Source organism: Phalaenopsis equestris, unplaced genomic scaffold (assembly GCF_001263595.1).
Source record: "Phalaenopsis equestris unplaced genomic scaffold, ASM126359v1 Scaffold000002, whole genome shotgun sequence".
Taxonomy (NCBI): domain Eukaryota; kingdom Viridiplantae; phylum Streptophyta; class Magnoliopsida; order Asparagales; family Orchidaceae; genus Phalaenopsis; species Phalaenopsis equestris.
The window spans coordinates 42809753-42828137 of record NW_018164444.1 but is presented as its reverse complement, the minus strand read 5'-3'; the positions used below and the strand labels follow the sequence as shown (position 1 = coordinate 42828137).

Genomic DNA, 18385 nt, shown 5'->3' with positions numbered 1-18385 from the left:
TAAATAGGGGAACTTGTCGGCCAATACATTGGTTTCGCAGACCAAAATGGATGTCATAACTTTCTTTAGTTTATTTGATCGAGCCTCACCCTCAATTCCTGTGTTCATCCTTTGGGATAGATACAGTATTTGAGGTAAAGCACTCTTTCATCTAAACTATGAAAATTATGGGGTCAGTTTGACTTCATCTTTTTCAAAACTAAAATTTTTAAAAAAAACGTCCTTCCGAAGCGGGCAATGGGATTTCAATTCCGATGACCGACGGCTTCTTACGGGCAAACCCCACACCAAAAAGTGCTGACAAAACTCTTAAACAAACTCATATGCATAATCATACTTATTTGGTTTTTAAAGATTGAAGTGTCACTTGAGGACAAGTAACATTTTAAGTTTGGGGGACTTTGATACACCTAAAATACACAATGTTTTTAGACATATTTTATTCCTATTTTTTGGATAGTGTGCTTTAATAGAACGTATTTATTGGTTTTTCTTTCAGGTACAAGTAAAAAGGTGAAAAATGCTAAATTGAGTGAAAAAGGATCAATTTGGAGCAAAAATGCAAAAATGGTGCAAAAGTATTTTGACGCCTAAGCGCCAAATCCGGCGCTTAAGCGTCGGTGAAACAGAGAAGGTTGTGTCTCAGTGTCAGAGACCCTGTGCTTAAGTGCCAGTGACAGTAACTTGACGGGTTAATTTATTTTGACAAATTTTGAAGAGACATTTAAGGCACCTAAAAGGGGTGGTTATAACCACCATGGACGAAAATATAATTAAAGAACTTGTGAAAGAAGACATCCCTTGGTAAATCATCAAATCAAGACACATTTTGAAGAGATACCAAGGCACCTCTTGAAAAATTATAAAAGAAAGAAGTTGAGACTTTTTGAAGGGCGAGTCCCGAAAAATCTTAAGAAGTTTTGAAAGGTTCTTGAAGAAGTTTGTGGAGAAGCTTTTGAAGAAAATTTCAGGTACCAAAAATTTATTTTCCTTTTGTTTATAGCTTTAATTTGAGAGTTAAGAGTGTTGTAAGAGAGAAGAGATTCAAAGGAACTTCAAGAATTTTGTGGAGGATTTGAGATAAGTTTTTATATTTGTTTTAAACTGCTTTTGGTTTTAATTGAGACTTCTTGTTGGTTTAACAATGATTTCTACTTTTAAATTAAAGTTTGGTTTTGTTTTCTTCATGGATTCTGAGTAGTTTTCTTTATCATTCTCCTTAAAATGATAAGTATATAAAGTGTTGGATGAAAGTTGTGGAGGGTATTAATCTTTAATGTTGGAAGAAGTTGTGATGATTTAATTTCATGCACTTCATTTTCTTCTTGATCTAACCCATCTAGATGTTAAGAACATGTAAGAACCGGGATGGTATTGTCTCAGTCAACAATTGAAAAGAATCACATGAGATTGTATGAATGAGAATGTAGTTCATATGATTGAGTGCAATAAATAGGGATATAATCTTTGAAGGGTGTAGGGTTAGAAGACTTTAGAGTGACAGACTAAAGCCTCCAACTTGCTTTATTATTTTAGGTTTTGATACGAGATGTTAGCCCCTAGGTGGAGGGAACCGAGGGAACTCTAGAGTGAGAGCTAGTATCTTCCTTGCGTAACCGATTGTCAGAACTATTCAAACTTTAAATTAGTGAATGTTCTTTATAGCATCTCTAGTAAGGGTAAAAAATAATATTGCTCTTATTTGACACAACATAATTTGAATACTTCCACAACATAATTCATATACTTATTACCGATTCAAGATATGGAGTAAGATATTTTCATATTTAGTGCTTTTCTTCTACAAAAACTTAAACTAAACTCAAGTTATCTTTAGTAAGTTTTTATTTCAAACATTAAAAATACCAAAAAGAGTTCAAATTTCATTCTTGTGATAAAAAACTATAGTTTAAGTATTTATCTTTTTAAAGTAGAAAGTTTGGTTACTTTAATTATCACATACTGTGAACGATCCCTATGGGTTCGATATTCGGGGTTAAATCAAAAAGTCCTATATTACTTGATAACGATACATATACTTGTGTAGTATCCCAATATATATTTTAAGTTAAAAAGTCAAATTCTTATTTTCTCAGGATCAAGTTTTTGGTATTATTGTAAAGTAAAGAAAGATAAGTGAAAAATATAATCAAATACACTATTATATTGTTGCATATAAACAGTCGGGATCAGTAACCTACGGTTGCTAATGAGATTTCCTACAGTCTATATGAAAGTACGGAATTCATTAAGTTAAGTTTAGTAAATTCATTTGGACTAAGTGAATTTGAAAGAAAATAGTGGTGTCGGAACGAGGGAACCGTAGAATCCTAACTGATATCGCTCTAATCAACTTCAACATCCCCCATAATATTTAAATAACTATAACCTTAGGACATTTGATTTGACATCAAAACTTGACACATTAGAAAACTTAATCTCTCCACAATGAGGAGCTTGGAGCTAGCATTATGGGCAGCACGACCATCTTCAACAGCAAAACATATCTACATCAGCTAAAACATTATTTCTTTAGAATTAAACAACCAAGCCATAGGACTTCTAAGTTGTCTGCCTAGTGTGACATAAATCCTCAACTTATCTTTAGGATTTTGTACAGCTCTGCTACACAATATAAGCTCTAACTCGTTTTAGGATTCCGAGGTTGTCGTTCTTCACGACCTAAATCCTCATATCTTCCAGGCTATTTGTGTGATCATTTCACACGAATGTAAGCCCTAATTAATAAAACTGGAAGGATGGAACATCTAAGTATTTCTCCTCAAAATTGAAACCAAGCCACAGGATAGCTTCGGAAGTCACTATGGTTCTCCTCATGATCTGTGACATCTCCTAGTTCTTCTTCCTTTGGATTCCATAATAAATGTTCCAAATTTGAGTCATTCCCCTTTCACACCTCTTTGTCTGATTTCGTTGGAAAGTCATATTCCTTTGAACTCTTTGAAGAAAATATCCCCTAATTTTTATCGAGAGTTTTCTTAGGTGACTTCAGTTATCTAAGATGTAATTAACTATAAGGGTTTGCCCTTATAGGAAAATTTTACAAACCCAGCTTAATATAAATCCTATTTAACTTTTTATATTAAATAGGAGGACTTGTTTATTAAATAGGAGAACTTGTCGGCTTATAAAAAAATGGTTTTCATAGACCAAATGATTGTCATATATTTCCTAGTTTATTTGATCGAGCCTCACCCACAAATCTTGTGTTTATCTTTCGGGATAGATACATAGCTTCAGGTGTAGTGCTCATTCACTTAAACTATGAAAGATATGGGATCAATTTGATTTCCTATTTTTATAAACTTAAATATATACGTAAATTAAAAATGTCTTTCTAAAGCGGGCGATGAGATTCCGATTCCGGCGACCGACAGCTTCTAAGGGGCAACTCCTTAGTCATTCTTATAAAGGTTCATTTGAGATAATTAGAGGTAGATGTAAAGCGGTATGGAGCATATTTTCACATAAAATGAAATCTGAAAAAATTAAGGCGTTGGCGCATGATGCGTCGGTTTACAGAGAGTTGGCGCATGATGCACTTGATTTAGCGCAAGATGTGCAAAATTCGCGAAAACGCCAGATTGCTTAAAAATCATGAAATTGCACTGTAAAAATCCATTTTCACTGCTTGGGTCGTCTCCTACCTCCAAACCTTGACCTAGGGTTTCACATTGAGCGCGATAGAGAAGAATTCGAAGGCTAAAAAAATGTAAATTTAATCTTCTCTTGGTAAGATCTTCACTTTAAATTAGAAATTTTTTATTTTCACCATGGATTTTTCCTACATTTTGGAAAATCTAAAATTTGGGATTTTTGATGAAAAAACTTGAAGAAAACTCTTGGTGAAAAGTTTCTTACCAAATAATCTTACTTAGGGAGTTAGATTTTTTATTTTGTAATTTATTTGAAATTTATCTGGATTTTAGTAGAATTTCAAATGACTCCACGAGTGAAGAGAGAAAGTCATCAGATGATTTTGGAAGCAAGAAGATTTGTTAATTTGAAGGCCCAACACAGTTATAACACTCGAATAGAATCACAAAAACTGATTCAGGAGCGAGCATTTGCAAACTCGGGTGGCAAGATCGATATGTTGATCCTTGTCAGAAATTGGGAACGATTTTGCTACTTCACTGCAATAGCGATTGTGCCAATGATTCGAAAGTTTAGTGCAGAAAGGATCAATGCTTTTCTATGGGTTAAGGAATGTAGTTCATGACAAATACGCTGCATTCGTGATGACCGATTCATCACTGGATGAAGTGATTGCCTTTCTGACTGATGGAAGAGGAGAATGGAGGATTAAAAATAATAAGATAGTTAATATCTTCGCTTCCATGTTGACTATTCAGTCAAAGGTATGACACCACTTCATTTCTGCTAAATTACTACCAACAAATCATCTGACCGATATAACGGAGGATAGAGCTATATTGAACTATTGCATTCAGAATATGAAAGCAATAAATGTTGGTGCTCTCATAGTTCATCATGCACGGAGCATAGCTAAGTGCTCTACAACTAGTGGTTTGGGTTACCCTGCCTTGATTTTCACTCTTTGTGAGCAATCAGGAGTAGAGTCCCATAGAAATGAGTAAAGACTACAACCACAAAATTCTATTGGGAAGCATATGATTCAGAGAGTTGAATCATTTGTTGAATCTAAGGGTGGACGAAGTGATAGACCCTCTATATTAGATGGAGGGGCATCTACTTCTCGCCCTTCATCACTAGAAAACATTATGGACCAACTCATGATTCAACAATTGGATATAGTAAATATTCAGAACCAGATTGGAGAGATTGGAGCGAAAAATGCTTATAATGATGAGTATCAACAAAGGAGAATTCAACATGATATAGCTTTTAAATATGTTATGGTGAGATATCTTAGGGATGAATACAAAGTGGAATTTCCTACTTGCCCCAGCTTCACTCCTTATGCTCCTATTCATGAAGAAAAGAAGAAGAAGATGATGATGATGATGATGATGATGGTGATGAGGAAGGTGATGAAGATTGATATCTTCTGGAGTTAGTTTATTTGTTTGGTAGTATGTTTATTTGTTATGTTGATTAGATGTTATTTGGATGTTATTTGGTTAAGATGTTATTTGGTTAGCATTTGAAATTGTTGTAGTAAAAACTTTTATTTTGTGTTATGAACTTAAAATTGTAATAGTAACTGTAGATTTTTACTTTTTCTGCATTTTTAGTATTTTCAATTTTTATTTTTGCTTTTAATTCTCAGCAAATTCTTTAAAATATATTCTGACTCATTTAATGTTTTAAAGTCTGTATGTATTTTTAAAGTTAGTACTTGCAGTAAACCAGAGCCCAGTTTCATAGTCAGAAATCCTCTACATATTAGTTTGTATGTTCATGCATTTATTGTTTTCTTTCAGCAACTAAACTTTATGCTAGAACATTTTTAAAATACATAAGAACTTATGTTTGGGCGGAAGAAATATTTCTTTTAAAAAGAAGTAAACTAAATTTTATTTGTTCTTAAGTAATAATATTTTTTTAAAAAAAATTATTTAACATGACTTGGGATGTTAAGATTTAACTTAAAATGACTATAATTATTTTTATGAATATTATGGTAAATTTACGTAAAAATTTTTAATAATAAATTTTAATTCTAAAGTTAAAGATATTTGGTATGATAAGATAATACTAAGTTTTTTTATTTAAAGTAAAGAAATTTGTATTTTTGAAGTATTACAAATTTTAGAGTTTCATGTAAGAATAAAGGAATGAGACTTTATGAAAATCATAAGCTAATATGAATTTATAAAGTGAAGAAAGGTAAGGAGTTTTGACTATAAGAAGAGGATAGTGAAGTTCAAAACTATTAAAGACTATCCAGATATAGTAATCCTCACTTGAAAAAGAAAAAAAAAAAAGGATTGAAAAGATCCTAAAAGAAAAAGAAAAATAAAAGAAAAATAAAAGAAAAAAAAATAAGTGAGGAGAAGCTTGAGGAGATGCCTAATAAAAAAATTGGCTTCACTTGCATTAACTTAAAGAAAAAGCTTTATTACATTTTCTAAACTTATATTGGATTATTAGTAGCTTTATTAGTAAAGTTTTCATGAAGTTTTTTTCATATGAATATTCTAAATATCTTTGATATCACAAATTGTAATTCTTCTTAAAATAAATAGAGATTCAGAAATCTTAAAATTAACTACTAAGTACTCTTAGACTTAGAATTTGAACCCAAGTTATTAAAGGTTTTTCTTAAATTTTGCTATTTTATTTAGTATAGAAGTTATAAGTTAGTCTCTATCCTAAGTCATATGCTTTTATGTATAAAAGTGTCATTTGAGGACAAGTAACATTTAAGGTTGGGGGATTTTAATAAACTAAAAAAATATGTAGTTTTAAGTATATGTTTTATGCTTATTTTTGGTGATATTGCACTTTAAAGAAGGTTATTTTCATTTTTTTTTTTGCAGGTAAATCAATTTTAGGCATTTGGAGCAAAAGTAGCAAAAAGGACGAAATTTGGAGCTAAAACAGCGAATTTTTGAATTCTGGCCCAAGATGTGCCAGATTAGCGCATGATGTGCCGGATTGGCACCGGATTGGTGCCAAATGCACCAAAACCCAGAGCAGTACGGTCTTCAGTCAACTGGCGCTTAATGCGCCACATTGGCGCCATATGCGTCATTTGACAGTGAGTTGGCGCCAGATGCGCCAGGGATGTCTTTTTGCGGATTAAGGCGGTGCGAGATGAATTTTGCATGAATTTTTAAAGGGACACTTGTTCTAAACACCCATTCGAGTAATTCAGTGCATTTAGACACTTTGGAAGGTTCTTTTATGAAGGGATATGTCTCTTGGATCAATGGACGTAACTTTTGAATTCAAACGAGTTGACTTTTGAACAAAATTTTGGAGGGAAATTTGAATTCTTTTTGGAGGGAGGCAACCTCTAATAAAAGAGAGGGAATTCTAGGGCTTGAAGAGAAGGTGTGTGAGGGATTTTTGAAGAAGGCAAGGGAGAGAGAGAGAGAGAAAGTCAAGGGCTTGAATATTTTCTACAAGGATTGTAAGAGGAGGGGGAAGGTGAGAGATTTCTTCTTCATTGCACTTCTAAGAGAGAATTGAGAGTTCTTGTAAAGAGAGAAAGGCTTGAAGAGAACTTCTAGGGATTTGCTTGAGAGGGATTGTGAGCTAAGTTGTGTCTCTTATTTCTTTTATTTTGTAAACTTGTTTTTATATATGTAATTTGTGTTTTGTCGTATCATTCTCATAAATTCTGAGTAGTCTTATTTATCCTTCTCCCTACTTTGAGATATAGTTTTGTGAAGAATTGATTTTGTTTTATTTGGTTTTAAATGTTAATAATTTGTGATGATTTGAACTCCGATCTTCATTTACTTTTCGATCTGGCCAATTGAAATGCTAAAATGTGTTGAGAAACATATGTTCCAAAAGTGTTATGATTTCTATAACATGGGGAGGAATCACGTTTGATTTTATGGGAGAGTATTTCATCCATGGGGTTGGGTGCAAATAAATAGGTAAATATACTTTGTTGGATGTAGAATTGAAGATTTTATGATGACAGATTAAAATCCCCAATTTGATCCAATTGATTGGAAACTGATGCGAGATTGTTAGCCCTCAGGTGACGGAGTAGTGGGAGCTCTAGAGTGGCAGTCGGTATCCTCCCAGCCTAACCTTAGGTACCAAACCCTGGATTAGTCAATGTTCTTTATGCACTCGGAAGAGGGTAAATGATATGATTACTCATATTTAGCACAAAATAGTTTTTATATATAAACTCAGCAAAATATTCTTTAATTTCTTAATTTTAATTTCTTAACAATCCATATACTCATTGTAAAGGTGAAGGATGCTTTCTTAAATTTGAACTTTTCGTTACAAAAATTTAGTTTGATTTTCGTAAGTTTACTGTTGAAAGTTTAGCATTTAGTTTAGTTAACTTTGTCTTTCAACTTCATTTTAATTAACATTCACTTGTTACTTAATATTCAAATTCAACTTCATTTTAATTAACATTCACTTGTTACTTAATATTCAAATTCAGCACTTTACTTTTTTTAGCTTTAAAAATTGTACTTTACTTTATAATCTTAACAATTTAGTTATAGGCATTTCCAACTTCCCTGTGAGATCGATATCTAGGACTCCATTAGAGTCCTTTATTACTTAAGTGATACGTATACTTGTGTTATCTTAAAAAAGGAATTTGGCAGTTTAAAGATTTTTAAAAGATATTTGCAAAATTAACATCACAATAGTTTAAAGATACGTATACTTGATACTTGTGTTATTTTGGTAGGATTAATTTGCTTATTCGCTATTGTATATATCGTGTGTATTTTATAACATTAAAAAATATTTGCAAAATTAACACACTAAATCCACCCGCATCAAATACCACTCAAATAATACCACAATAACCCCACAATAGTATCACAATAACACTATAGTAATCTGGTAATAATACTAAGTAACATGACAATAACACTGCAATAACATCAAGATAATACCACATAAAAACATAACGGAATTGCACCAACATTACATCAATAACACCACAATAACACCTCAATAAAACTTTAATACAACCAAAATACCACTTTATTAACACTGTAATAATCACCAAAATCCAACTACAAAAACCAAAAAAGCTTGAATTTTTTTCAAATTCAAATTATTAGATCCATTTTAAGGTAATATTTCTTTCCTTTGGGTTATATATTATTTTTTGAATGATGCATCTGATCATTTAGATAAAAATGTTCTCAGATATATGATGCATGCACAAAGAAAATTTTCCCACTAATTAAACTGCTTGCTAAAGCGTCCTTCAAGGAGTAAGGTTTAGGAGGAACAATTAGGCTCAGAGAACCAAAAACCCTAGAGTGCAATGGATCTCCATCAACTGGTTAAGTTGTGTCAATCATGAGGCTACTGATCTTCAAGTCTGCACAAAAGATCAGATGAAAAGTGAGCAAAATAAGCTAGAGAAAATGAAAAAAAAAATGAAACTCTATAAGGATCTAGAGAATCAACAGAGAGCGCTTTGGAGCGAAAGTTGAGTTCTTTGAAATCAAAATTTCTTATTAGTGTAAGTTTAGTTTTAGGTTTATTTTTCTTTCTATTCAATTTAAAGTTGAATTTAGCTTTAGAATTAGCTTATGATTAAATTGAGTTAAATTTAGGTTGGATTCAACTTAAGTTCACTTTAATTTACGTTTAGTTTGGTTAAAACTATATTTATTTTCGTATATTTGGTTTAGGTTTGAATTAGATTAAGTTTTAGAAAGGATAATCTTAGTTTTGATTGGGTCTAATTAATGTGTTATGTTTAACTTAGTTTTAGGTTTGATTAAGTTGGGTTTTACTTTAAATTAGCTTTAAGTTTTAATTCAGGTTAAACTTAACATAGTTTTCTTAGGTTAGACTTTATGTTAGATTATTTTAATTTAAAATTTAGACTAGGATGGATTAGGTTTAGGTTTAATTGAAGATTGAATTGAATTTAGTGTTTAATTTAGTTTTTAACTTACAATAGTTTAGGTTATAGTTTAGAATTAGGTCTAGGTTTCAATTAATTTTAGTTATTTTTTAGTTTCTATTTTAGTTTGGATTTAGTTTTAGGATAAATTAAGTTTTGGGTTTGGTTTAAATTTAATTAATATTTAGGATTTAATTAACCTTTAGGTATAATTTATTTAGGTTATACTTTATGTTTGATATAATTTAAATTATAGTCTTATGTTTAATATAGCTTTATTTTGGTTTTAGTTTTAGGTTAGTTTAGTTTTGGGTTCATCGGTAGCCAAGTAAGTTAGATAAGCATCAATAAATTAAGCCAGTTTGCTCAAATTAAACTTCGGCTCCCTAAGTTTCAAGGTGAACTTTCTATTAACTTCCTAACTGCATATATTGAGCTAGGGTGTAATCAACTCTCCTAGAATTATGCGAAGAGATTTGAGTCAACCAGATTAGAACCAACAAGCCACTTAGAGGCACTTGCAAAGATTCATAAGCCTTGGAGGGGAATTAGAGGTCTAATTAAATTTGTTTAACTAAAGGTGAGGTCAATAAAAACTTATTGTAAAAAGTATTTGGAAGGAACATAATACTTAAAAGTTAACTCTATATCCATAGGATGGAGAAAAACAAAATATTTGTCTACTCCAGAGTGTATATATACATTTTTATTTTTTGCAAATGTGGTCAATCTTATCTTAAACATCCACCCTATTTTTGACTCTTCAAGGAAAAAAGGGAGAGACTTTTAATTTTTAATCTTATTTTATTAGTTAATCATTCACACCTGATTTAAATAAAAAAATTATCTCATTTTTAATAGTTTTCATTGAGATTAGATGTATGAGGAATGTGACTCCCCATGAAATTTTCTCCCTTATATATGAGACTGAAGTTATACTACTCAACAAGATAATTCAACATGATTAGAATGTGAGACAATCTATAAAACTTGTAATATCTATAATTTCTCAACATATAATATGTCATAGCAAGAGTCTAAGTTGATCTCTATAAAAATACAACTCATCATTATTTAGGATTTTGGGTTTCTATCCATCCTTGGAACTTGAATAGTGAAGTTCTTGTGGTGTGGGATGTAAGTCGTAGCTCCTGCAATCACGAGAAAACTGAATTGGGTGACAAATTTTTTTTTTCATTCTGCTTTTTAGAGAGTTTCACTTTATCCTTCCTTCCTTTCGAGTACTTTGTTATATATGTGTTGTATTCGTGTTTGGATTGTTAATTTTTGCATAGGTTTGTTTGGGACAACCCCCAACATTTCTCTATTCCATTCGCGATTTGTAACCACTGGTTTGAGTGGTGCTCTAGTTGTATCTCACACATGAGGTGGTGATTATATTCCAAATACCCTTCTACCTATCCCCACATCAGTCTCGATGACTCTTCATTACTAGAGCCGCCCCCGAACACAACTCATTTTTGTTTTCACTACAATTTTCAATTCTAGTCGTCTTTTCTCATTGTCGCTATCGCGGAGAGCCTTCCTCTTGTTGTCCTGCAGTTCCCAGCATCCCCTTATGACTGGCGCCATCATTCCCTCTCATTGTCGCCACCTAGAACAGTCATTATACAATATTTCCCTCATTGTCAAGCCTTCGTTCTCATTGCCACCACCTAGGACAGCCACCATACTTGTTGTTCATGTAGCTTCACACCTTCCCCTCACTGCAACCAACACCCTTTGTTGTTGCCACACTTTGCACCCCATTAGCCACCTTTTGCTGCCTCTCTAAGGGTCCAAAACCTCGTTAATCACCACCACCATCCTGAGATCCACCTAAACTCAAGTTAGGCTTGTCATTTCTTGCAATTTTTTATTTCTAGCTTCCTTGGTTGTAAATTACTATTTGAATTTTGTAATAATAGTCAATTTTCGTTGTTGTTTGGTTAACTCTGGTATCATCTTGTCCCTAAAAGAATAGACGAGATGCATAATTTTTGTAAGTGAAGGTCTAATCATTGAACTATGAGTTTATTCACAATCCTCGAAAGCTTAAGGACTTTTTTAAGGTAGCTGCTATGTAACAAATTGGTCGAGCAAAAACAAAAAGAGAGTTTAAAAAGAATGAACAAGAAAGTTAAAATGAGAGTAGACAAAATTCAGAAGGCCTTGGGCAAGTATTAATAAGTATTAATAAGTATTAATAAGGATAAGAAAATTAAAAAAAAAAAAAAATTCTCCATCAATGGCTCAACCAATCCTTCAGCTTGAGAATACTCAAAGCAATTCCTGTATGGGCGCATCTTTAATTTTCTTTATTGAATTGTTCAAAAATACAAGTCTGAACAAGAGCTGCCAGGTGATTTAGAAAAAGTTGACAAGTAGAAGCACCCATCTTCAAATGATCATCCCTTCTACATCTATTTATAGGCTTTTATGGATGCTAACAAGTACACCCAATCAAAGCAATGTCGTCAACAAATTGAGAGCCTCATCACTCATCACTCATCACGTAAAACAAATTCTCACAAATGTTTTGGACAGTTACATACATATCACCCAATACCTATTTAGTTGCATATCCAATATCTATCCTTAACTTTTTATGTTTATATCACACAAATCATTTATATCACATCAAAAAATACCACCTTTAACATTTAAAAAGTTATATATATAGATATATTGAAATTTAGATGCTAGATGTTTAAACATTTAGGAATTGAGTGGCATGTATGTAGATCTTATTAAATTCTTTTGTTTTTTAATAAATAATAACATTATTCATATCTCTTGAATTTTTCAAAGATGCGAGAAGTTTAAGAGAGTACATGTACGGAAAAATATCTCAAAATTATGTTTCAAACATAGTCATCCTGACTCAGTATAGATGCAACACATTGGCCAAACTCAAACATGAACTCGCTAGGTTCCTTAAAACTGATCAAATTAATTGCAAATTCACCACGTCCACTATGATGAACCGGTATGGTTCAGTATGAACTCCGTCAGGTTTAACATAAACCCACCAAACAAAACATAAACTTGCCAAATCAAATCAAACCAAGATTGAGCAAAATTAAAGCATATTTAACTTGCAACTACAAAAGGTTTGAATTGAACAACCTGACTGCGTCGTGCAGCAGAGCATCATTCAGCAGAAATATCCCTGATCACATTAGCCTGATCATTCACAGATTTATAAAACCTACCAATATGCTCTCATTGCCAACCTTATATAATCTGAAAACTAAGAACTCAGGCGTGCCTTGTTAACCAATCCATCCCACAGAATAGGAAGGCTGGCCCTGAAACTGATAGTTGGAGTTGCTGCAATACCCACTGTTATGATTTATAGGAGTCCCCCGATCATCATCAGAATCACTGGAGGATGCCTGAGATGGTGGGCACAACGCAAATGTATGATTAAATCCAGACATCTGGGGCATAGCTAACGAGGGCTCATGAGTAACGGGTGCCGACTTTGGCCTTGGCTTTGGCTTCTTTTTGGCAAGAAAACTACCCACCACTACCTGAGAACAAGTAAAAACATATTATGGAATAGAATGAGTTTGTCAGCCAAACAAAAGAGTGAAGTACCTGAACAGGAGTTGCTGCCATCAATATTCCAGCTACTATGCCGCCAACAACATGACCATCAGTTCCCGCCAGTTTCACGCTCATGCAGCCAGTTCTACTACAGGTACCGTCATGTTCCGTGAGCACGAAAGAGCCTGACAGAGAGATTATCTCGAACCGACCCTGCAACAACAAAACGTCTTACAATAAAAGAATGTTGACTATATATCATCATCATTATTCTCACTATCCCTTTTAAATGATCTAAGGATAGTCTGTGGTACGATATCCAGCATATTCCCATGGTAACAGTTTAGGAAGAATGTAAATGAATCCAATAATGCCTATCAAGAATTCAAGGCAAACAGTTTTCGTAACACATATCACAGCCTTTCCAAGGAAAATGATAATTTAGACAAACTTTAGATGCGGCACATAATGATCAAAGTAGTGCTACCAAAAAAGCTCGTTGATCTGTCAAAAAAGCCCGTTGATCGTGAACAGCTAGTGTTCAGTAATCAATTAGTTCGTTAAGAAAATAAGTCAAACACGAAAATTTTTTTTAGCACAATTTACGAACACGAACAAAGATTTGTTCATTCGTGTTCGTCTCAATTTAGTTCAAATTAATTAAATAATAAGTAGATGATATTAGAATAATAATTATATATTAAAATTTTACATTATATTTGAAAAATATTCTATTTTATTAATTTTTAAAAAATTTTAATAAGCATTGTAAATCAAAATAAATATTGTGTTGGATATGTAAATACATAAGAATTAGGTGGTATGTCTGTAATTAATAGAAAAAACAGTTCCTGAATTAGTATCTTAGCGCCTTCGTGGGTTCACTCTCCCTCAAGAATGCAAATGATTTTGTAAATACATAAGAACTGCGTGGCATGTATGTAAATGCCTGAAAAAATTAAAGCCCTCCCGCCTCTCCAGCCACGTCGTGGTCCCGCACTCCCCCTACCATTAATTCCACATCGTGAAATTCTTAATAGCACCGACCTTAAATTCTATAAATAATGAATCCTCACTTTTCTCACACTTATTACACGATTTAGCTTTGATTGAGATTTGTTGAGCATTCAGGCCATGCGAATGTGATAATGGAAAATTTTAAAATAAAAATTAAATCTGAATATTAATAAATTATTATTTCAACCGAACAAATATGTTTGAATAGAAGCCGAACACAAATAGGCTATTCAAGAGCTATTTCAAACACGAGCCGAACAAAAACAAATAAAAAATCGAACAAGTTGAGGCCGGCTCACCTCGTTTACACCCCAGATCAAAGCCATCATCACCATGTTAAAGTCCAGATTTCTGTAACCAAAGTCATTGTGTTGTACTTGTGAGTGAATGCTTTCTTATGGATGGTGAGATATTATGTTATTTTCGTGTATTTTAAGTCATTAAGCCATGAGCCAATATGAAGTATTTGGGTTAGCGAATGGTATAAGATGGAGGGAAGGAAGAGTTGTCCCCACTCCCTTTGGCCATGCCCCCTTTTTATTTATTTCTTTATTTCTTTCTTTCCTTTTTCTTTTATGATGTTGATTGCCAAAACACAAATTTAACGTAGGCAAAAGCAATCCCAAGGCCTTGGCAAAAACTGCCATGAAATAGTACTTTTGTTCAAATCCTTGGAAAGTGAATTCCAAGGTTGGGAAGTCCCACATCAAGACAGATTATAATAGTGAGTTATTTTGTGCATCTATATACTTTTCCTTCATTGTTCTTGTTTTCTAAATACGAATTAAGACCTTCCATCAGCTTTTTTAAAAGCTTTTGCTTTATTGCATTTACAAAAGCTTGGTGAAAATCTAAACTTACAATAAATTTACTCATGTAGTAGTAAGAAATTTTTTATACAAACTTTATTATTGTCTCAAGCTTAAACTTACCAAATCTACTTTAAATTCCTTTCTCCGTGCTTACTTTCAATCTTCATAGCCTTTAGTTCTACTTGCTTATTTATCTTGAGTTATCATAGTTTGAGATTTTATTTTCGAATTTTAAAATGAAGATCACCCATTGTAATCATTGATAGGCTGCCTGATATCCTTTTTTCTTGAATCATAGAATTGTTATCAACGCATTAATCCTTTGCTTGTTTATTGTTTAGCTCATTATGCATTTGCATCGCATCATTTTATTTTTCTCCTCTTCAATGTTTCAATGACTATGTGGTCGACAATTTTCTCAGGATCAATCATCAAATTATCAAGATGAAATTTTAATGTCTTCTAGAACAGATTGAAGGGATGTCTCAAGCATTAGAACCTGCATAATAAGATTTATGCAACAGAGAAAAAAGACCTCAACAATCTAGTAATCCAGAACCTGATCATGAACAACCAGATAGCCTCGAGTAAGTGAAGGAATCCATTGCCTTGATCGAAATCCTCCCACACTAGCTCAGACATAAGAAGATTAAGCTTCCATTGAAGATGAGTATACTGTAAAAGAAGAAATTACAAACAACAGAGCCACGTCTTTTAGAAATTTTCCATTGAAGGATGCCTTTTCCACTTTGAGGAACCTTCCCAAATCAAAATAATCATAAACAAAAAGATGACATTACTGGAAGAGGGTAAAATTTATCGTCTTACTTGTGATCATCATCTTGATCCTACACAATTTGCATTGTTAACATGTATCTCTACTTTGATTGAATCACCATATCAGAGGACCAACATATTAGGTTTCTTCGAATGAATTTAATCAAAACAAGCTAAAATCTAACTGGTAAACCAAGAATGGTAATTCCAATGATCAACAAAATGAAATAAAAAATTAAGTGCTTCATTTCTGCCTGTGCTTTAGCTGAAAATATTTAAGCAAACAAATCCCTGGAAAAAAAAACTACCAATGTTGGGAAGTTCGATAACACGGCCAAAAAATTGTTTCGGTATAAACCTTTACATTTACCCCAAGTATCTTTCAAACCTTTACATCATTATTCTTCATTTTTAGATAACACTTAGGATGTTGTGACATTTTTTGTGTTAGTATCAGACTGGTGGAAATCTCAGCTTACTGATGATACATTTTTCGTAGAATTCTTCTAGTCAAGTCATTTGTTTAAGCTCCTTGGATTTATTTTAAAATTCTCTTTTGTGCTGCTAGCTTTTGAAATCTTCTGAGCAATCGGATCTGGTTGGTATTTTTTTCAAGTTATCTCAGTCTAAGTTTGAAAAAGTAACAATCGCACACTGTAATCGTTGATGGAACAACATAATAAATCATAGGTCGTCCTATATGTCAAATTTGATATAAACTTAGTTTCAGCTTTTAAAAAATGTACCGCCAAAAATTATAAGGTTCACACAACATAATTTCCGAAAACGAGTTTAGTTGACCTCTTAGAAGCAGCAAGGATCAGCGTGAAAATGAGTATGGTATTTAATTTACAATGATTCTGAAACAGAGAAATGGCTTATGAAAAAGAACACAATCGAAGTCATAAGCATCGAACCATATAAATAATTGCTAAGAGAACAATATCAAATCCAATATTTTCCAATCACAGTGTAATTGAGGGACATGGGACCATTTTTGTTTCAAAGAAAAGCAGTGTTTTCATAACCAAAATGTTCACAACTATTGTATCATATGTAGGCGAGAAATGCGCATCAACACATTATCATTAAAGGGTAAAAAAGATAATAAAGAACTTTCGACAAATATTAATAAGCATGCTGTCTATAACAAAATAGAGCCATTATCAAATTAGAACCAAAAAATATGAATAAAGCCTATGAAGAAGAAATTATTATAAGGGATTTAAAAAAACAGTACAAAATAAATTTAAAAGCCATGACAATTTTCACAATACAGAAAATATAAAAATTATAAAAAAAAATAACCTAAATTAATGCTTATAAATTATACCAGATATAAAAACATGCATATTTTGTTATATTAAGTCACAAAAATCGAAATTAAAACTTTTAACCAGAAATAGCAAATCAAAGCATTCGTTCTTAGACAAATGATCAGAGGGATGACTAAATAATTATTAATTAACATTTTGCCTTTCATTTTCATAGTCTGTACATCTATTAAGTAAAACTACTACCAGATATAAAAAACATACATATTTTGTTATATTTAAGGCGCAAAAGTCGAAATTAGAACTTTTAACCAGAAAAAACAAATCAAAGAATTCGTTCTTAGACAAATGATCAGAGGGATGACTAAAAAAAATCATTAATCACCATTTTGCCTTTCATTTTCATAGTCTGTACACATAACATGTAAGACTACAGCTTTCTTAAGAGACTCTTTTTCCTCTGATTCATCATGCTCCTTTCTTGAATTTTATCAAGTACATATGAAGGCGGTGATATACTTGCCCTATATGAAGATGATGAATCATGAGATGCAACTCATTGTCCACCACAAACAATCAAAAGTAACAACCCATCAAAAACATAATCATCCCAAGCCATCAAAAAAACCAACAAAACATCCATGAGAAAAATTACAGTAAAGTTCATCGTTCATACTGCAACATATCTACAAAATTTGAAGAAAGCAATCAGAACACTCAACATTAACGAATTTGGAACATTATTAAGTGCATCATTTGACGAAAGGGGGCAGGACACCAAGAAAAGGTTTAAAAATTCATCATTGCATCCACCGTATTTTTGTCGGTGGTAAGAATTTGGAACATTATTAAGTGCATGATTTGACGAAAGGGGGCGGGACACCAAGAAAAGGTTTAAAAATTCATCATTGCATCCACCGCATTTTTGTCGGTGGTAAATAACTCATCATAAGGCATGCATGCATGCACGCGCGCGCACACACACACACATACATACATTTATTTATAGATATATATATATATATATATATATCATTCGATAATAAACATAGCAAAAGTGATGTTTAAGTTTAAGTTTTCAACACCTCCATCACTTAAAATTCAATATATTATAAACATTTTAAATATAATATTTTTAAAGGAAATTAAACTAATCACCAAAAAAATCATCATATGTAGAAAAAACTTCTTTTCACCCATCAACATTATCATTATCTCCTAAATCATAATTTTATTTATCACTCTTGACCTCATTTTTCAATCAACATCTTCTCAGCTTATATCCAGTCTCATTGGGGGCATAGGACCTCCCTCCTAATGTCACTTGATAACTAAATTACGATCAAATAAAATATAACTTGAATCTTACATTGAACTGAAACATGAGTTAAACCCTACAACAACAATAACAACACAACAACAACAAT

General features: G+C 32.4%; 1 protein-coding gene across 1 annotated transcript in view; it reads right to left on the bottom strand.

Moving 5' to 3' along the window:
- Positions 1-12482: 12482 nt before the first annotated feature.
- LOC110033568 (AT-hook motif nuclear-localized protein 7-like) overlaps positions 12483-18385 on the bottom strand; it is a 32409-nt gene continuing 26506 nt past the window's right edge. The window contains exons 3-4 of the mRNA XM_020737601.1: positions 13130-13291; positions 12483-13062 (exon numbers count right to left, since the gene is read on the bottom strand). Of these exons, the coding sequence (XP_020593260.1) occupies positions 12802-13062; positions 13130-13291 (423 nt within the window). The 3' untranslated portion in view covers positions 12483-12801. The remainder of the gene's footprint in view (positions 13063-13129; positions 13292-18385) is intronic.